The sequence below is a fragment of the Hemiscyllium ocellatum genome, chromosome 12 (genome assembly GCF_020745735.1).
Source record: "Hemiscyllium ocellatum isolate sHemOce1 chromosome 12, sHemOce1.pat.X.cur, whole genome shotgun sequence".
Classification (NCBI taxonomy): domain Eukaryota; kingdom Metazoa; phylum Chordata; class Chondrichthyes; order Orectolobiformes; family Hemiscylliidae; genus Hemiscyllium; species Hemiscyllium ocellatum.
Genome location: NC_083412.1, coordinates 34,910,285 through 34,932,452, shown reverse-complemented (window position 1 = coordinate 34,932,452; position 22,168 = coordinate 34,910,285). Strand labels below are relative to the sequence as shown.

At 39.6% G+C, this 22,168-nt stretch overlaps 1 protein-coding gene across 1 annotated transcript in view; it reads left to right on the top strand.

The window, feature by feature from the left end:
- LOC132820725 (glutamate receptor ionotropic, kainate 1) overlaps positions 1 to 22,168 on the top strand; it is a 116,433-nt gene that overhangs the window by 86,374 nt on the left and 7,891 nt on the right. The window contains exons 12-13 of the mRNA XM_060832992.1: positions 1,916 to 2,133; positions 13,557 to 13,782. Of these exons, the coding sequence (XP_060688975.1) occupies positions 1,916 to 2,133; positions 13,557 to 13,782 (444 nt within the window). The remainder of the gene's footprint in view (positions 1 to 1,915; positions 2,134 to 13,556; positions 13,783 to 22,168) is intronic.

Here is a 22,168-nt window from a genome sequence, read left to right as displayed (position 1 = left end):
CTAAGTGTATCCAATCAATTTAAGCCATATGTATAAGCCAGATCTGGGAAAATTAAACAAGACTTTACTGGGATCTCCTGTTGCAGTTTTACATTGTGAGTAAATTCCAAGATAGCTCAAATATTAAACCTACTTCATTATTTATATCTAGTTTACAGTAAACTAATTAAGCAGATTGTTCAGACTAATGATTCAAATCATTATTCAGCTTGCCAATATTTGTGTCTCAAGGTTCACTTGAGGAGCACTTGTCATCTTGGCTTTTTAATCTAAGTTTCTGCCTAAATGAAAACACATATGAACTTTGTGTAAATAACCTCATTCGTGTTGTGTGAAGCCAATTGGCAATTACTGCCTTGAAAATGAGAGTGCTGAAGAAACTCAACAGGTCTGACAGCATCTGTGGGGAGAGAGAAAAACAGTTAACGTTTTCCCAAGTAACTCTTCTTAGGAACATCTGAATTACTGATATAATCTGTTTATAAGTTTTCCCCAATGACTTCATCGGTAAAACTGTTCCCTGACATGCTGCTGAGCTACACAGGCCATAGACTTCAGGACTGAACTCGCTTGGGACATCTCTGGTTATTTAATTATCAATAACTATATTTGCATATGAAGAATGACCATTGGAGATGGTACGAGGTCACCAGAAACCCAGCAAGGATTATAATGTCTTCCGGAGAGGTGAAAATAACTGGAGGGGAGGGGAAATAAAGGGAGTCTTTATCTGGTTCACATGGTAAGTACAGCCATAAATCTTAAGTACAGATAGTGGCTAGACAAATCCACCAGTGAACACTTATCACCACTAAAGTGGCCTGTACTGATGAGCTACTTAATGGTCACGTTGAAGTACTAGTGAACATACACCCACCCCAATCCCCCCCCCACGCCACCCCCCCACCCCACCACTCCCCAACTGGGGTAAAATCCTCTAACATGCCAGTTTTCTTTGACTAACTGAATGAATTGTCTAATTTCTTTACTTTTTATTTCAAATTTTGATACCGTTCTAAATGTTTGAGTATACCCATTTGTTTTCCAGCTCAGCTTTAGCTTTTTACAGGCGATTGGATTTTGTCCTCCATTTCCTCTTGTTGATCCATTTTTCAAACAAAACGAACACTTTGAAAGTGAAATTTAAAAAAATAATAATATTGCATGATATAATTAATTCAATTGTTAAAATTTCCCAGGTAACAGTTTTTGTCTGCCAAAGTACTTCGTGTTTTGGAATGATTGAAGTTTGCAGCCCAAGGGAGACAACTTATCTCACCATATCTGTACCCACTCTTTCCAAGAGGAATACAAAGCTAAATACAATCTTTCCTTTCCCCATAGCTGTTGCCTTCTGTTGCAAACATTCAGCCAATTTTCACTCAGCAATTCAATGGTTTCTGACTGTATCAATCCTCTACACAAAAATATTTTGTATATTACCTCACTTTTAGGGGATGATTTAAGTTAATGCACTCTCGTTAACTCAGGAATAGTCACTGTGTGAAAACTTATCCTAATGTTAAAGACTATTAAATCTCATCTTGGAAACAGTGGACGTAATACTAATACACACAGAGCTTCTTCTCATAGTTAAAGTTTCCTTGCCCTGGTATCATCCTAATAAATCATTTACCCTATGTAACTTTGATCTCCTAATGCTTTGTGCTATTTATGTTACTCAATATTACTGTACCCCGAATCACTGGTGCACTGACCAGTGCCCAATTGTCTTCAGCTACGTTACTGTGTTCATGGTAACGAATGAATGAATGAATCACCACTACCTATGTTCTCTTCTGATTGCCCATCGTATTTTAGAACAAATGCTGATTCCTTGCTAAGTTGAATGTTTTTTTTTCAGTTGTTCTAAATTTGTGAACAGATTTTTTTCTTATTGCTATCATTGTGACAGGCTCGGAACTGATGCCCAAAGCTCTCTCCACTAGAATAGTGGGTGGAATATGGTGGTTTTTCACATTAATCATAATATCATCATACACTGCCAACTTGGCTGCCTTTCTGACTGTGGAAAGAATGGATTCTCCCATTGACTCAGCAGATGATTTGGCAAAGCAAACCAAAATAGAATATGGTGCTGTCAGAGATGGATCCACAATGACTTTCTTTAAGGTAGGTCATATAGTAGGTTTGATGGTTTTTTTACTTTTAACCTTGCCCAATGTTATTCCTCTGTAAGGTTCTCATATGATCATGAAAGTGATATTATGTAAGTTTAGGTATGCACATTAATCATTTAAGATGTCTTCTTTAGTTGGTATTCTTCCAATGATGGCTGTATAGGGGCTAGAGCTGTGAATTTTAACTGGGTACTATGTCCTAAGGTACTTGCCTTATTATTCATTACCTAGAAACAACTTTATAATGTATAAAGCATACTAAATCCAAGGAAATTCATTATTCCAGTCCCTGAATTTATGCTTTGTGTTCTGCTAAATTTATTTGCTGTCCTGTTGAAAGCCTAGAAATTCATGCGATAGTTGACAGAATTTTTAATTTTGCAAATAGAGTGAGTTCAGATCTCAGATATAGAATATAGCAATTACAGTTTGTGACAGGAGTGAATAAATGATTAGCACTTTTGTATATTAATCTTCCGTCCACAAATCAAGCACAGACATTAATCAGCACCATAAATGTGTTAATACCTTGAGTAAAAGAAGCGGAAAATGCCTAAATAATGTATGTGTGTACTTCGATTGACAGTTTCTAGGCTGTGAATTTAAAATATACTAATTTGGAAAAACAGGCAGTATTTACCAATTTGCTCTCCTGGCACAGTACGTTGTACACTAAGAGCAAGCAGTAGAAACTTGGCGAATGGAAATCAGTGAGTTAGGCAGAATCTTCAGTCCATTTCACAGGTTATCCTGCAAGATCTGGTGACTTCCAGGTCCTTGACACACAAAGTCTTGTGCTTACAGTGACAGAAACGTAGAACTGTTTTTAGATTGTCATGATCAATTGCTTAAAGAGGATAGCTAGAAGGTCATTGTTAAATATGAACCAGAAAAATGGGTTTACTATGATTTTCTGGAATATTTCTGCAGAAGATCTACATGCACCTGAGATGGAACTATCCATTCCCTTCATTGTGAGCTCTAGACAACATGTGAATATTAACATAATTGATTAGGATTTGCTATTTTGCAATATATGTGTATTCTCATTTAATTAACTATCACTTGAACCTTATATGAATCTTGGCCAATGTTTTGTATGCGGGCACTTAGCTCTGAAAAGATTACTCTCATTTCACAGAATCAAAACATAAGTACACATTAGATCTACCATTTTGATCCATATGTATATATTTTTGTATATGTGTGTGTTGTCTGTAGCTAAGAAGCTGTAAGATTATAAGTCAAAATCTGCACAGATCACTTAAGGTAAGATTCCTATTGCAGCTACAGTTAAGAAAATGGTTACTGGAGTAAACTGTGAGAAGGTAATGCCACCATTAGAATGTCCTAATGGTGGCATTACCACACACTCACTACACATCACAAGTAACATATTTCTCATTCACAAAGCTAACTATTATACACAAGTGACAGCCAATGGGGTCATACAGCATGGAAACAAACCCTTTAGTCCAACCAGTTCATGCTGACCATAATCCCAAACTTACCTACTCTGACCTGTGTGTTGTGGCCCATATCCCTACAAACATTTCTTATTCAAGTACTTATTGAAATGACTTTTAAATGTTGTAACTATACCCACATTCACTTCCTCTGAATGTTCACTGTGTGTAAAACAAAATTCCCCCATGTCTTTTTAAAATCTTTCTCCTCTCACCTTAAAAATATGCCCCGTAGTCTTGAACTCCCCAACCCTAAGGAAAGGATACCTGCCATTCATTTTATCTAAACCCCTCATGATTTTGTAAACCTCCTGTAAGGTCACCTCTCAACTTCCTACGTTCCAGTGAAAGAAGTCCTAGCCTATCCAGCCTCTCCTTATAACTCAAACTTTTCATTCTTGAAAACATTCTGGTAAATCATTTCTGAACCCTCGCTAGCTTAATAATATCCTTCCTATAACAGAGTGACCAGAACTGGACACAGTATTCCAGAAGAGGCCTCACCATCATTCTAGACAGTCTCAACTCCCACAAAGGTCTGAGCAATGAAGGCAAGTGTGTAAAATGCCTTAAACAGCCTATCTATATATGATGCAATCTTCAAAGAATTATGTACTTGAACCCTTAGATCTCTATATTCTACAACACTATCCAAGACCCTACTTTTAATCGTACAAGTCCTGCCAGTGTTTCTTTTACCAATATCTCACTTCTATCTAAATTAAACTCCATCTACTGCTCCTCAGCCCATTGACTCAATTAATCAAAACCTCTTTGTAATCTTAGGTAACCTTCGCCATCCACTATACCACCAATCTTGGTGTCATCCACAAACCTACTAACAATGCCTCTATATTATCATCTAAATCATTTATATAAATGACAAACAAAAGTGGACCCAGCACCAACTCCTATGGAACACTGCTGGTAACAGGCCTGCACTTCCTAAAATGACTCTCCATCATCACTCTCCATTGAAATAAAAACCAAAAGAACTGTGAATGCTGTAAATCAGAAACATAAACAGAAATTCCTGGAAAAACTCAGCAAGTCTGGCAGCATCTGTGGGGAGAAATCAGAGTTAACATTTCGGTTCCAGTGACCCCTTCTCAGAACTGCGTTAACTCTTATTTCTCTCCACAGACACTACCAGACCTGCTGAGTTTTTCCAGCAATTTCTGTTTTGTTATCATACTGTCTCCTGTCATTAAGCTAATGTTGTATCCAATTGGCAAGCTCACCCTGAATCCCAGATGATCTAACTTTACTAATTAGTCCACCATGTGGAACCTTGTCAAAGGCTTTACTAAAGTCCAATTAGACAAAACTACCAGTCTCCCCTCATCAATCTTCTTGGTTACTTCCTCAAAAAACACAATCAAGTTTGTTAGACATGATTTCCCTTGCATAAAACCATGCTGACTATCCCTAATCATGCCTTGCTCTCCAAATACATATAAATCCTATCTTTCAGAATCAACTCAATAATTTACCCACCACCAAAATCAAACTCACTGGTCTGTAGTTCCCAGGCTTCTCCTCTCATGCCCTCTTAAACAAAGGCACAACATGAGCCACACTCCAGTCATTCAGCAATTCGCCAGTAGTTATAGATGATGCAAATATCTCCACGAGGGGTCTCGTAATGTCTCCCTAACTTCCCACAATGTCCTGGGATACACCAGATCAAATCCTGGTGATATATCCACCTTGATATTTTCTAAGCACTCCAACACTTCCCCTTTTGTAATGTGAACAGTTTTCAATCCATATTTATTTCTGAATTCTCTAGCCTCCATGTATTCACTTAGATAAAATTCCAATAATCAATAAAGCAAGTTTTTGCATTATAAAAATACTGGAGACAGAATTTTCATTCTTCACATAACTGCTTTTTGAAGGGTTGCCTCTATACATTTAGATTCTAAATAATATGACATCAATAAATATGCTGTTCTCTCTTGATACTTTCTCCATTACCAAAAATTGGAAGTGTTGAATAGAAATTCAGTCTATATTGGTTGTACACAAAGGCCTCAGGCAAAACAGAACCCAGGTATGCCTTCTAATGCTTTGTTGCAAGACCAATTGGAACTTGGAGGAGGCTGGTGTCAGAAACTTCAGTAAATTTTTTGAGTTACCTCTCTTGCCTTTAAAAGCTGTCATATTGCCATCACATTTTAGACAGTTAGCTCAGCTATTTTAATGTTCCTTTCTCTCCAAGGTCCCCAATTGCAACATTGATTCCCAGATCCACATCAATCTGGCAGAAATGTCCATTTTCAGGTTTCTTCAAACTAACTTCCACTTTACTCACAACATCAGCTGCCCAGGAATAATATCCTCCCAGTTATACCCTGCCATCCTCAATCCTTCATATATTACAACAATTTTCAAATTTCCTCACCTTATCTCAATCATTTTTTTGACCGAACCTTTGTTTGAAGAAAAAATAATTTGTAAAGCACATTTCACAGCTTCAAAATATCCCAAAGCATCTCAGAGTCAATTAAGCATTTGTTTGAAGTGTTACCACTCCTTTGTTTTTTTCTTTTCTACCCACTCAATAAAATACCTCCAATTGCCTCCTATATTAGAAGCACCACATAAATGCAAATTGTTGTTATATTCTGTTACTTATAGCCGGTATTACTTATCTTGAATTTGTGTTAGCCTTTTTCTCCTATTACTTTGAGATTCCAGACACAGAATTTGCAGAGCTGGACTAACCTCATACATACCCTGTCATACTCTACTGTATGAACCAACAATTCAGAAGTGTCATGTATAGTTATTAAGGTTCTGCCCTGTGCAACTTAGGTTGCAGAATTAATTGAATGCAGAAACATATATTAGAGGAACCTTTTGTTAAGTGAAACAAAGAGACAGAATATTGATTTGGAAAGAGATAAAACAGAGGTTTAGTTTTACAAATAAAATGCTGAGTTGCATAAACAGGGATAGAATTCAAATCAAAAGAGGTTGATTTATTACTAGTTACCTGTGCTTGAATTCAGAGGCAAACAATAAAAAAAGTATATCTGCAGGTTTAGGTTTATGATAAAAAGAGACCTAGGCTTATTTTCTTTAGAGAAGAAAATATTTCAAGGAGCTTACATTCAGGATTTTGACATTAAGAATATGTTCACCCACCATTGGTGTGGGTATTATATCAGCTGTTGGTGGACATATATTACAAGTTACAAGTTCAAGATAAATCAAAAATAACTTAATCCATAAAATAGAGTTGTACTGAGAAGGCCATTGAGATGAATAGCAGTAAAGTCCAAAGTCACAAGTTATAGTCTAAAAGGTTTATTTGAAATCACAAGCTTTTGAAGATCAGGCTTTGTCGGACTATAACCTGGTGTCTTGTGACTTCTGACTTTGTCCACCCCAATCCAACACTGGCACTTCACATCATGTATACCTATAAACAGCAAGGTGAGCAAGCTTATATGTAATTGATTGCAATTTAACAAAAATCCTCCTTACTCCCGAATCTTTGCTTTGTCTTTAAGTAATTCATGGGCTGACAATATACAATTCATTTGACTTCAAAATATGCAGTCCTCAGAAAATGAGACCTTCATCTTTCAATAATCAGATGATGAATGATAAGCTGTCAGTAAATTGATCCTCCAATATAGAACATATAACAGTACAGCACTGTACAGGCCATTCAGCCCTCGATGTTGTGCCAGCCTTTTATCCTATTCTAAGATCAAACTAACCTACATACCCTTCATTGTACTAACTTCCATTTGCCTATCCAAGAGTTGTTTAAATGTCCCTAATGTATCTGACTCTACTACCACTGCTGGCAGTGCTTTCCACACACCACCACTCTGTGTAAAGATCTCCTCTGATATCTCCCCTAAACTTCCTCCAATTACATTAAAATTATGCCCTCTCATGATAGACATTTCTGCCTTGGGAAAAAGTCTCTGGCTACCCACTTTATTTGTGCCTGTCAACATCTCGTGCACCTCTATCAAGTCACCTCTCATCCTTCTTCACTCCAATAAGAAAAGCCCTAACTCCCTCAACCTTTCTTCATAAGACCTGCCCTGCAGGCAGCATTCTGGTAACTCTCTTTTGCACCCTCTCAAAAGCTTCTACATCTTTCCTACAATGAGACGACCAGAACAGGATAGAGTGTGGTCTAACCAGGACTCTATAGAGCTGCAGCATAACCTCATGGCTCTTAAACTCAATGCCCCTGCTAATGAAAGCTAACGCACCATACACCTTCTTAACAACCCTATCAAGCTGGGTGGCAACTTTGAGGGATGTAAGGACATGGACCCCAAGATTCCTCTGTTCCTCCACACTGCCAAGAATCCAATTTAACCCTGTATCCTGCAATCAAATTTGACCTTCCAAAGTGAATGACCTCACACTTTTCCAGGTTGAACTCCATCTGCCACATATCAGCCCAGTTCTATATCCTGTCAATGTCCCGTTGCAACCTTCAATAGCCCTCCATACTATCCACAACTCCACCAACTTTCGTGTCATCAGCAACCTTACTCACCCACCCTTCCACTTCCTCATCCAAGTCATTTATTGATTAAAATCACAAAAAGCAGAGGTCCCAGAATTGCATCTTGCAGAACACCACTGGTCACCAAGTTTCCATCAACTACCACACTCTGTTTTCTATTGGGCAGCCAATTCTGTAACAGACAGGATTCCCTGTATCCCATGTTGCCTTATTTTCTGAATGAGCCTACCATCGGGAACCTTATCAAATGCCTTGCTAAAATCCATGTACGCCATATCCACTGCCCTACCTTTATCACTGTGTTTGTCACATCCTGAAATAATTCAATCAGGTTTTTGAGGCATGAACTGCCCCTCACAAAACCATATGGACTATCTCTAATCTATGGTTTTCCAAGTAATAATAAATCCTGTCCCTCAGAATCCTCTCCAATACTTTGCCCACCACTGATATAAGACTGACTCGTCTGTAATTCCGAGGGCCATCCCTATTCCCTTTTCTTGGGTAAGGGAATAACATTTGTCATCCTCCAATCATCTGGTACTACTTTAGTGGACAGTGAGGACGCAAAGATCATTGCAAAAGGTACAGCAATCCCTTCCTTCACTTCCAGTAGTAATCTAGCTTATACCCCATCTGCCTCAGGGGATTTATCTATCCTTACATTTTTCAAATTTTTCTGCACATTCTCCTTCCTAACATCAACCTGTTCTAGCACATCAGTCTGTTTCACGCTGTTCTCAGAAACGTAAAGTTCCCTCTCAGCAGTGAATACTAAAGCATAGTATTCATTAAGGACCTCCCCGACTTCTGCCAACTCCAGCTGCAAGTTCTCTCCACTATCCCTGATTGGCCCTACCCTCATTCTGGTTGTCCTCTTGTTCTTCAAGTAAGTGAAGAATGCTTTGGGGTTTTCTTTAATCCTACCTGCCAAAGCTTTTTCATGCCCCTTCTAGATCTCCTAAGTCCATTCTTCGGTTCCTTCCTGCCTACATTGTAACCCTGTTGTAATATGTTATATTTCAAGATAACACTAGCATGAGTGATATGATTGGGTTTAATTGTCCATTCAATCCTATGGGTTAAGACTTTCCCTCAAATATGGAGAGAATGAAAACAATCAAAATCTCAACATCAAGAAGAAATGCTAGCTTCTCCTTGAGATCCAAATCAACTTTGGAATCGCACCATTGTGCAGCAACTACCTTACATCCTTGCATCTCCTTCTCCTTAAAACCACAACACATCTTATTTCCAATTCTCCTCTCCTTCCCTGAGAAACTAGATTGCCAAAATTCCTCATGGGTAAATCAAGCCGATACCTGGCAACTGCAGATCGCCAAATGCTTATTCTAGCATCATCCACTTGCTTCTTCACAACAGTGTCAGTATACACTCTGTGGACACTAACCTCCTTAATCCTTTGTCCATCGAGGTTGGCTTCAGTAAACCACCAGTCTTCCCTCCATCATCATGGCTTCTCCAGAACAAACATACACAGAACACTTCAGCCCTTCAACATCTTTTACTTTGGAATTCAGGGGACCATCTGCCAGGTCACTTTCTACGCAGAGACAAACTGGCGTCTCGTGTATATATACACAGGAAGCATCACATGGCTCGTTGAGGTTTCAGTGTTGTCAAACCATGAGGCTTGCGTTGCTTTTTAGTGCAGGTGGAAAGGGTGGGAACACTGACCAATCAATGGAGTGGACTTGTTGCTATTCGACACCGCACTACGTCAAGATCACAACTGCAGCATGTCCCAGCAGTTTATGCAAATACAATTGATGTGTGAAATTCAAAAGAGAGCAGTCCCTGGTGGATGGAGGGGGAGTACAGTAGGTCAGGAGGTAGTGCCTAAGTCAGTCAAGGTACTTGTCTGGTTCAACTCCAGAGGGTTTGTCACACTCAATAAGATGCTTGCTCCTCTCAAAATCTGAGAATCTGTATTATTGGATAGGAGATTAAGTCTGTCATGCTGGTCTAATGCAACCTGTTTGGAGATTACTGGTAGGTCAGCCAGAATGCTGTAGGGACATCATGGTGCAGAAAGAAGCCATACAGCCCATCATGGACTGGGGTAGAAGGGAGCTGTTCTGCTGATATGGTCTTCATTTGAACTGTGCTAGAGCCAGTGTCCCTGTGAATCAAATAACTTGGGTGAAAAGAGGGCTTTAAACTAACTGAGGTGGAGAGGGTAGGAGAAAGGAAAATGTTGGTTTGCAAAGCAAAAATATATAGCAGCATTATAGCTCAGCTTCTTGGGTAACAACAATGTGAATCAGTGTGAGCAGGTCAAAGTCTACAAACATAGGAACATAGCAAAGGGGGAAAAATGATAGTAAAGCAAAATTAGACAAATCCTTCAGTCCAATCAGTCCATGCCGACCATAATCCCAAACTAAATACTCTCATCTACCTGCTCCTGACCCATAACCCTCCAAACCGTTCCTGTTTATGTATTAGCCAAGTGTCTTTTAAACATTGTACTGTATTCAAGCAGGATTCAGAACAAAATAAATGAATTAACAATGCAAACAGAGGTTAATGAGCATGAACTTACAACCATTATTGAGGCATGACTACAAGGAGTTCAAAGTTGGGAACTAAATAGGTAACTTTTCAAAAGGACAGGCATGAAAGAATGGTTAATGGGCAGCTTTAGATTAGATTACTTACAGTATGGAAACAGGCCCTTCGGCCCAACAAGTCCACACCGACCCGCCGAAGCGTAACCCACCCATTCCCCTACATTTACCCCTTTACCTAACACTAAGGGCAATTTAGCATGGCCAATTCACCTGACCTGCACATCTTTGGACTGTGGGAGGAAACCAGAGCACCCAGAGGAAACCCACACAGACACGGGGGGAATGTGCAAACTCCACACAATCAGTCGCCTGAGGCGGGAATTGAACCCGGGTCTCTGGCGCTGTGAGGCAGCAGTGCTAACCACTGTGCCACCGTGCCGCCCACTTTGTTTGTATGCGATGAAGTTAAGTCTGGTAGCAAGAAATGATCTTAGATCAGTAGATGTAGAATCCATGGATGGAGGCAAGAAATAACAAGGGAAAGAAGATACTGGTAGGAGGATTCTACAGGCCCCCCCTAATCATAGCTATACAGTAGGATGGAGAATAAATCAAGAGAACAATGAGGGCATGCAACAAAAGGCAATATGTTAATCATAGTGACTTTAATCTTTCTGTAGATTGGGAAAGTGAAATTGGCAGACATAGCCACAAGGAATAATTCATAGAGTGTATTCTGGACAGGTTGCCAGAACAATATGTTGCTTATCCAATCAGGGATCCGGTAATGTGTAATGAGGCAGGTTTAATAAATTATGTCAGAGTAAAAGACCTCCTAGAAAACAATGACAATAGCATGGTAAGATTTAGCATTTAGTTTGAGGGGTGAAATGTAGATCAAAAATAGCTGTGCTAAACTTAAAAAGGTTAATTGCAAAGCTAGCGGGAACTGGGAAAAGAGTTTAGCAGCTTAGGCTACAATGAGGAATAATGGCAGACATTTAAGAAAATAGGCAAAAGTGAGGACTGCAGATGTGGAGATTAGAGTCAATAGTGTGGTGCTGGAAAAGCGCAGCAGGTCAGGCAGAAACTGAGAAGCAGGAAAAGCGACATTTTGGGCAAAGGCCTTTATCATGGCTCACCACAAGATATATCACAGTGAGAAAGAAGGATTCTAGGAAGGGGATAAACAAACCATGGTTAGCCAGGGAAGTTAAGGAAGGCATCGAATTAAAGAAAAAAAATCTACATTTGTGACAAAGATTAATAGTAAGTCAGTGGCTGGAGAAGATTTTTTAAAACCAACAAAAGATTACCAAAAAAAGACGGAAAATTTGCACATAATGAGATGGATAGCAAGAACTCCTTTAAATATTTACAAAAAGAAGAAAGGGGCCAAAGTGAACATAGACTGGGGCTATTTTCCCTGCAGTGTCGGAGTCTGGGGTGACCTTATAGAAGTGTATAAAATCATGAGGAGCATCGACAAAGTGAATAGCCAAAGTCTTTCCCCCAGGATTGCAAAGTCCAAAACTAGAGGGCATAGGTTTAAGGTGAGGGGGAAAGCTGTAAAAAGGACCTAAGGGGTAACTTTCAACAGCCCTTCTCCTTTGCAGACTCTGACCCCTTATTCACTCCTGGCTTCCCTATGCAGAATCCTCTCTCCCCATCCCACTTATAGAGTCATAGAGATGTACAGTACAGAAACAGACCCTTCGGTCCAACCCATCCATGCCGACCAGATATCCCAACCCAATCTAATCCCACCTGCCAGCACCTGGTCCGTATCCCTCCAAACCCTTCCTATTTGTGTACTTCATAACCCTCTTCCTCCATTCTATCACCTCTTTACTGCACAACACCCCTTCTCTTCATTTTGAAGCCCCTCCTCCATCTTTGCAGTCTTAAAACTCCAGGCTGTGCCCTGAGCCCAAATCTCACCAGCCTGGATCACCCATGCCTCCCAGCCAACAGTCCTGGCGTTACTGCACCTCACCCCCCACCTCACCACCACCTCCCCCCCACCAGCTTTGCTTCCTACTCCAGAAGCCATTCACTGCTCCCCAATCAAAGACCACTCCTCTGCTGCATTTGGTTCTGGCAGGCTCATAGTGAGAACCAGCCTATGATTGTAGGATAACTACTCAGATTCTGACAGTTTTATTTTCAGGCTTTTCTTCAACTGGTTGTCCCCATGATTGAATTTTGTTGCAGACATTTTGGGTACTTCCAGGGGTGAATTCATCTGCCACCCATGTATTTTGAGTGTTGGTAGACAGAAAGCTTTGAAGTTAGAATCAGATCAGCCATGATCTTATCAAATAGCTGAAGGCAGCAAATATCCTACTCCTGCTCCTAAATCATATGTTTATGTCTTAACTGTTTGAGTTATTTAGGGCTGAAAATGTGTTGCTGGTAAAGAGCAGCAGGCCAGGCAGCATCCAAGGAGCAGGAGAATCAATGTTTCAGGTGTTGTACAGTAAGGAGGTGATAGAATGGAGGAAGAAGGTTATGAAGTACACAAATAGGAAGGGTTTGGAGGGATATGGGCCGGGTGCTGGCAGGTGGGACTAAATTGGGTTGGGATATCTGATCGGCATGGATGGGTTGGACCAAAGGGTCTGTTTCTGCGCTGTACATCTCTATGACTCTATAAGTGGGATGGGAAGAGAGGATTCTGCATAGGGATGATCTCCAGCATCTGCAGTCCTCACTTTCTCCCTGAGTTATTTAGAGCCCAACATACCCATATGTTTGATGTTTGGTTGAGATATATTGTTGAAATAGCGTAGAGTTTCAGTATCTTTTGATTAAAAATGACACCCTAATTGGGCTGAAAAATTAAGCTTGGCTACTTTTCTCCATCCTATAGTCATACCTCACACACAGTGTCCTTTGAATTTTGCAGAAATCAAAGATTTCAACATATGAGAAAATGTGGGCATTCATGAACAGTCGGAAGCAGACAGCTTTACTGAAGAACAATGAGGAAGGGATTCAACGTGTTCTCACCACTGATTATGCTCTTCTAATGGAGTCAACCAGTATTGAATATGTTACTCAGCGGAACTGCAACCTGACCCAGATTGGTGGCCTCATTGACTCAAAGGGTTATGGTGTTGGAACTCCAATAGGTATAACAGTAATTTAAACTTTTAATTGTCATCTGGTTCTAAGTATAGGTCAGAAATTTCACTATTTGGATAAGATGTCTGGCTTTTTGTGAACAGTATTGTTGGATATCAAGTATCTGACTGTTATCTAGTTTTGGGAAGAGTGCAATATTTTAGGCAAGAGATATAGCGCAACAGATATAGAGATGTATGGTATGGAAACAGGCCCTTCAGTCCAACTCATCCATGCTGATCAGATATCTTAAGTTAATCTAGCCCCATTTGCCAGTACTTGGTCCATATTCCTCTAAACCCTTCCTGTTCATATACCTATCCAGATGTCTTTTAAATGTTCTAATTGTACCAGCCTCCATAACTTCCTCCAGCAGCTCATTCCATGCATACACCATCCTCTGCTTGAAAAGGTTGCCCCTTAGGCTCCTTTTAAATATTTCCTCTCTTACTTAAACCTATGCCCTCTAGTTCTGGACTCACCCCACTCCTGGGAAAAGACCCCATCTACTTACCTTATCCGTGCCCTTCATGATAAACATCTAAGGTCACCATTCAACACCAATGCTCCAGGGAAAACAGCCCCAGTTTGTTTAGCCTCTCCCTATAAATAAGCAGAAGGGGCCAAATTTCATTTAAATAATGCAAAAAGCCTTCCTAAATTGTGCTTTTTCTTTTAAACCAGAAATATATTTTGCCTCAGCTGTCCTGTTGCTCTATGCAATGGAATGTAGCTCCTTCATGATGAATTAATTTCCACTGCTGAAGTCTCCTTGCACTCTGTGTTACATGTCCCATGGTTTGCGATAACTCTTACAATACATTGATAACTGTCTTGAGTAACTAGAATCATCAATTTATGTTCCAGTCAGTGTTTGTACAACAATCTCAAAAAAAAACTACCCAACCCCCATTTTTGTCCAACTTCTGCTTTTACTTTTCAATTTCGAACTTTGACTTCCTCGATATGATTCTCCAAAGATTAATTGAACAAAAAAAGCTCAAAGTTTTGGATTCTTCTTTGCAGTCTTCTTTCCAGTGCCATGCCTCTTCGCCATTCATAATTGTTGGTAAGATGGTAGTATTCCAATAAAGGGGAATCAATGTTCACTCTAATGGTCCAATTTCTGCAGTTAACTAAAGGGTTGGAGAGTCATCACTATTTTAATCACAAAATCTTTGCTTTGTATTTATCGCACAGTCCCATTGTAAGATATATAATATGCTGACTTGTTCTGTACTGTCCTCATAGGTATTTTAAGTTGATGATCTAGGCTGAATGAAGACAACATTGCTTTTGGATTAGGACTCTCCATAGTGTATTAACATTGGATTAACATTCATCAACAGATTCTGCTCTTTTTGGCCAATAAGATCCATCTTATAAATTATTGAGCTGAATTTAATGGCTATGACGGTTGCTTCATCCACTGACCAGGATGCTAGTGGCCAACACACTGCAATCATTTCAGATTAAATGCCTATCTGGCAGCTACCTGCCATCTGTTGATGGTCTTTATGCAGAGGAGGTGACGATCTGATCTCCAACAGCTTCTGAGCAGTCAGTGGATTAGCAGCTCTTCAAGGTCTGCAGTGATGGGTCACTGCTGGTGCTTCAATGTGCCTGGGACTTTCCCACACAAAATAAACAGAGGAGCATAGGAATGTGTGGGTTCCTCCATCCCCCTTCCACCTGATTAAATAGCCACATTCAACAACTCCAAGGCAGGCTTTAAATCCCATCCTTTGGCACTGATGGTGCTCCCACTGATGGTTACTCAATCATTTTCTATTTCTCTTTGGAATTTAATTTTGAAACCATCATGTTTATTAATACTTTGCTTTGACTATAAACATTGTATGAAGTATGCAGTAAAATTGAATGATTTTGCAAATGAACACACTGTTTTTCATCCTACTAATTACTACAGAACCGCGTCCACATCTAAAGATATGTATTTAATTGTCAATCTTTTGACTAATTTAATTGAACCTTCTGTTTCAGCCCTTGTTGGAAAATAAATCCACATTGCTACAACTCCAATTTTCCTTAAGGTCAAATCACTCTGATTTGTTTGCGAGTAATAATTATTTTTTCCCGGTAGAATAATCCCTTTGTGCGCAGTCTTCACTTTATATGATTTTAATAATAAATGGATGGATTAAAAGCATTAATTTCCAAGGGTTCACTGTGGCACAGCTATTGAAATTTCAGTTATAATTACAAGTGAAAATGGAGTTTAATTACATAATTCACTTAAGTCTTCTGTCATACATATTACATTTTATGAAAGGCATTACCATGTCCAGTTGCTCAATAAAAACAGCAAGGAGTTGAAATAGAGTTGTAGTAGTAGCAATTGCTAAGTTGTTTTAATTTAAAAAAAATTAAGTTAAGAGTTGAAGCAGGCTGTTAAGCTCCTTGACCTTGTACCACCACTCAATAAGATCATAGCTGATCTGTTTTAGTTTTGAATCCCACATTCTCACTTATCTCCAATAACCTTTGCCTCCCTTGCCTAACAGAAATTTGTCACCTATGCTTTAAAAATGTTCAGTGCCATCACCTCCACTGCCTTCTGACACAGGGAGTTTCAAAGTCATATATCCCACGAGAGAAAAAAAATTCTCCTCATGTCTATCTGTAAAGGATGACCCCAAATTTTAAACAGAGTTCCTGGTTCTGGACTGACCAATGAGAGGAAATAGCCTTTCCACATCTACCTTGTTGGGATCCTATTCACCTCAATCAAGTGAACCCTCCTTCTTTTAAACTCCGGGGGAAACAAGCCCAATCTATCCAATCCCTCCTCATAAGACAGCCCATTCATTCAAAATATCAATTTAGTAAACCTCTGCTGAACCACTTACAATACATTTACATTCAACAAATTTGCTAAAGCTGCACATGATTGTAAATGTGGTCTCATCAATACCCTGTATAACTGAAGCATAACATTCCTTTTTCTATTTAACTTATCTCAAAGGAAAAGATTCCATTAGCTTTCTTAACTACTTGCTGTATCCATATGCACACTATATGTGACACATACATTCGAACACCTAGATTGCTTTGCACCTTGGAATTATGCAGTTGTTCTCATCATTTATGTGATGCTACGAGCTTTTATTTCTTTCTGTGAAACTGATCAACTTTGTGCTTTTCCACATTACACTCCATGTGATGGATTTTTTGCCCACTCACTTAACTTGTCCCTATTTATCTGAACCTGTATATATCCTCTTAACAACATACTTTCCTATCTAGATTTGTGTCATCTACAAATTTAGTTTCCATGCCTTTTCTCCCCTTATCTAAGTCATTAATATAAATTGTAAAAAGCTGGGCCTCAGAATAAACACCAAATTACCAATCACAAAATTACACCTTCACAGGTGGGGAAGGTGAGGGGAGGGGGCACCAGTTATTTATTAATGGTGACATTTAGTTCTTGATTCTGGGGAGACATCCATTCCACCTTTACCCAGTGGGGCAGCATGGTGGCTCTTTGGTTAACACTGCTGCCTCGCAGCACCAGGGACCGGAATTTGATTCCAACCTCAGGCAAACGTCTGTATAGACTTTGCACATTCTCCCTGTGTCTGTATGGGTTTCCTCTGCAGTCCAAAGATGTGCAGGCTAGATGGATTGGCCATGCTAAATGGCCCATCATATCCAGGGATGTGCAGGGTAGGTGGATTGGCTGTGCTAAATGGCCCATCATATCCAGGGATGTGCAGGTGAGGTGGATTGGCCGTGCTAAATGGCCCATCATATCCAGGGATGTGTAGGGTAGGTGGATTGGCCGTGCTAAATGGCCCATCATATCCAAGGATGTGAAGGGTAGGTGGATTGGCCGTGCTAAATGGCCCACCATATCCAGGGATGTGCAGGGCAGGTGGATTGGCCGTGCTAAATGGCCCATCATATCCAGGGATGTGCAGGCGAGGTGGATTGGCTGTGCTAAATGGCCCATCATATCCAGGGATGTGCAGGGTAGGTGGATTGGCCGTGCTAAATGGCCCATCATATCCAGGGATGTGCAGGCTAGGTGGATTAGCCTTAGGAAATACAAGGTACTGAGAAAGGTTAGCAGGGTGGGTCTGGATAGGCCATTCTTCAGAGGGTTGGTGAGGACTCAATGGCCTGCTTCCAACTTTAGGAATTCTATTAAGTCCCTGCAAGATCCTATATATTTCAGTTAAGTCTCCCCTGACTCTTCTAACCTCCAGAGATTGCAGGCTTAGTCTATGTCCTCATAAGGCAATCCATTCATTTCAGGTATTAGGCAAGTAAAACCTCTACTACCACCAGATTTCTAGATATTACTGGGATAATTTTTGTATTTACTATTGTGAAAACTGAAGCAAAATATTTGTTTCCTGCATTCACTATTTTGTTGTTTTCTACAGGGTTGTGTGACTGTGAAGAGAAAAGGTTTTCAATCAGAAATGATCATATTGAATGGCAGGGTAGTCTGATGAGCTAAATGGTTTACACTTGTCTCTATTTTCCAATTATTAACACCCATGTTCATCATCTTTACTTACTTTTTTTCTCATTCATAAAGACCAACATTTCTAGCTAGCTTCCTCACATACTCCAATTTCTTCCTCCTGTTTAATATTTTGTCATTTGCTGTTCTTCTTCATTGTTATTTTAATCAACATGTTTGGACACATCATAACATTTATCCATTGGGACTTGAACTTGAATACTGCGTCTCAGAGGTGGGGACACTATCCCCTTTTAATTCCAGATCTTAATGAATTCATAGTGGGATTTGAACTCACAGAACATTAGGATAAGATTCTGGATTAGCCGTTCAGTGACGTTACCACTCCCTCTTCAGCACCACTTCCCCCTTCTTTATATTCAGTCCTATCATCTGACCTGTCATTCATTGTTGGCAATTGCATTCATTTTCCTTGAGTCTCATGTTTTTCTTAACTTCTTTGATTAACCATGGATGTGTTGGCTTTCAAATGTCTCCTTATAGCAGGAATATATTTTTTCTGAGTATTCTGAAATATCCCCATAATGTCTGCCTCTAGTTCTCTGTTGAAGTATCCTCTAGCCAAATACCCCAGCTCAGTTCAGCTCGCTCAGCTTTCATGCCCGCATACTTGAGCTCATTTAAATTTAAAATGCTGGACTCTCAGCTCCTCTTCTCCCTTTCAAACTGAGTACAAAATTCAATCTCTTCATGGTTCCTGATCTCTAAGAATGCCTTTCCTCTAAGGTCACTAATTAATCCTGTCGTATTACTATAACTTGCTCTTCGTTTGTTTCCAGAACATGCTGCTCTAAGAAACTTGAAAGCGTTCTGTAAATTCCTCATCCAGGCAACCATTGTATTTCTGAGAATTTAATTTCCATTTATATTAAAATCATCCTTGATTACCATCATCCCTTTATCAACAGCACCCAATATTTCTATTCATAGTAACACGTGGTTACTGTCAGGGAGCCTGTAAACCATACCTACTAATGATTTCTTTCCTCTACCATTCCTCACCGCAACCAAAACTAATTCCACATCTTGATTTCCTAAGCCAGGGCAATCCGTGCTATTAACAGTGCTAACCCTCCACCTTTACCTATCTCCCTATTCTTCTTGGACGTCATCATAAGGCAACATTCAGGGCCGTGTCTTTGTCATCATACAGCATTGTCTCAATAATAACTGTCAGAACATTTTTTTAACGTGCATTATCAGTTTGTTTACTTTGTTATGACCATTTTACATCTTCAGGTAGAGCTATTAAGTTTGTCTTTGATTATCTTTGTAGCATCTGGTCTTGACTGTTGACAAATTCTTATATTTATTCCCTGTGTCCCTTCCTCCTTTTACTGACCTTCCCTTCCAATATTACTATTTTGCTGGCATGCCTAACTATCCTTTGATATGAAGTAACAATCCAGAGACTGTTATCTTTGCAGTTATGTTTGTCGTACTATCTAAACACAAACTCTTTCTTTATCGTCTGTCATTGGTACCTTCTTGGACCATGGCAACTGGACCGTCCCCTTCCTATTCCAATTTCTGGTCCAGTTCTGAGCAGTTGTTTCAGATCCAACACTCTTGGCAGCACAGAATAATGATGATCTCCCTCATCATATTGTCCCCTACTACCACTATATTGCTTATGCTTGCCCTACTGAACAGTTTCCTGTATCGTGTTCAGTTTGTTGGCACGGTGGCACAGTGGTTAGCACTGTTGCCTCACAGCGCCAGAGAGCTGGGTTCAATTCTCGCCTCAGGCGACTGACTGTGTGGAGTTTGCACGTTCTCCCCGTGTTTGCGTGGGTTTCCTCCGGGTGCTCCGGTTTCCTCCCACAGTCCAAAGATGTGCGGGTCAGGTGAATTCGCCATGCTAAATTGCCCGTAGTGTTAGGTATGGGGTAAATGTAGGGGTAAGGGTGGGTTGCGCTTCGGCGGGTCGGTGTGGACTTGTTGGGCCGAAGGGCCTGTTTCCACACTGTAAGTAATCTAATCTAATCCATACTGTAGCCCCATTCTCAACCAACCAAACAAACTGTGAAAACCTCAAACCTATTAGATAATTGCAAACATTGAGGCTCCTGCACACCTGCCATCTGGTTCCCCTCACCTGCCTCACTCACAGTCATACCCTCTTTTCACTGACCACTGGCCAAATCAGAAAGCCTTATCCTTAGGAATGTGACCACCTCCTGATATAAAATATTTTGTTAACATTCCCTGTACTTGAAGTGTTGCAAAGTCTATTCAGCCTCCAGCTCAAGCTCTCAACTGAATCCACTAAAGCTGTACTTACTCACTACAAATGTATTTGTCCCGAAACACATTAACATTCAAGAGCTCTGACTAGCCATGACACATCACCTGTCCTGTCATCCATATGAGTCTTTTTAATTAGAAATTTGTATCATTTATTTAGTTATTTGTTTCTTATTTTTGTGTTTTATTAACCCTAATACTAGTTCCTATGCTATGTTATATCTTAGGAATAGATTAGATGTTAACCACATATATTCACCAACCAGCTGATTCCTTCCCCTTCAGGAGAAGAACGAATTCTAAACTGCCAGCTCTCGGGCTCCAGGTCCTCCATGCATTCGATTTTGTGCAGTTTGCTATTTGAACACTAACTATTTTATTTCAAAAGTTTAGGAACTAAATTTATTATCTTATTTGCCATTGTCATATAACAGACAGAAATTGTATACTAATGTGTTGCGGAGGTGTTAGTAAGTTGTGCAACTTCATTTCTTGGTTTCAGAAAATTAATCTCAAAATATGACCAAAGAATAGAAAGATCCATCCTTCCAATCAAATGTTAAATATCATCCGTGGCATTAAATTAGGCAGCACTGAATGGTTAAAACAGCAAGAACATTTGAAGTACTTGTGCTCATCTAATCCTGACCTCCTGAGCATTACTATACTCTAAGGTATAATACTTTACTTCTCTCTCCCTTTCATCTTTCAGACACTCCTTAAAATGTTAGATGACTTAACTATCAAAGCAGGTAACCTTGGTTAACTGCTTTAATATTACCCTATGTGGCTCAATATCAAACTTTATTTCATAATCTCTCCCCCAACCCCACCCCTTGTGAAGCAGCTTGGAATGTTTTATTAATGAAAGGTGGTATATCATTTCAAGCTGTTCTTGAAGGTCTAAATTGGAATGGAAGTCTCAACCATGAAGAATAAACTTGCTTCAACATGTTCACTGACCTACATTGGCTCCTAGTAGGGCTATTGTACAATCTTAAAGTTCTCATCCTTACTTTCAAATCATCCCTCATTATCTCTGCAGTTTCTTGCAGCATTGCAACCATTCAAAATTTCAGCAACTTTTCTAATTCTGGCCTCTGCTACAACCCAAACTTTCATTACTCCCTCTTTGGCAACTATGCTTACAGCTTCTAAACTCAAAGCTCTTGAATTCCGTTCTTCCCTTTTCCTCCCTACATACATCTATTAAAATTTAATTTTGTTCAAATTTTCAGCCATCCATCCTAATATCCCTATTAGTGTCTCAGTATTAAATTTGTTCATGCGAAACATCATGAAACTACTACTACTACTGCTACTAAAGGTGCTATATAGATGCAATTTGTTGATGTTCTTATTTAATATGTTGTGATTACAATTGCTTATGAATCTCCCTATTTATCTGTCCTATTCATTTACTGCCAAACACAAAATTAGGTTTAATTTTTCTCCAAACTCAGAACCTATTGTGTCAATGCTCTTTTTAATTCCTCTGTTCATTTCAAAGCAGATTCTCTTTTGGAAGATGTCATTCTTAAAGTATTGTTTAGGATATTAAAATTGTTCGATAAGTCTTGCTTTTATTTTCTGACACTGACCTTTTCTTCATTTGTGCAAATAATTGCATA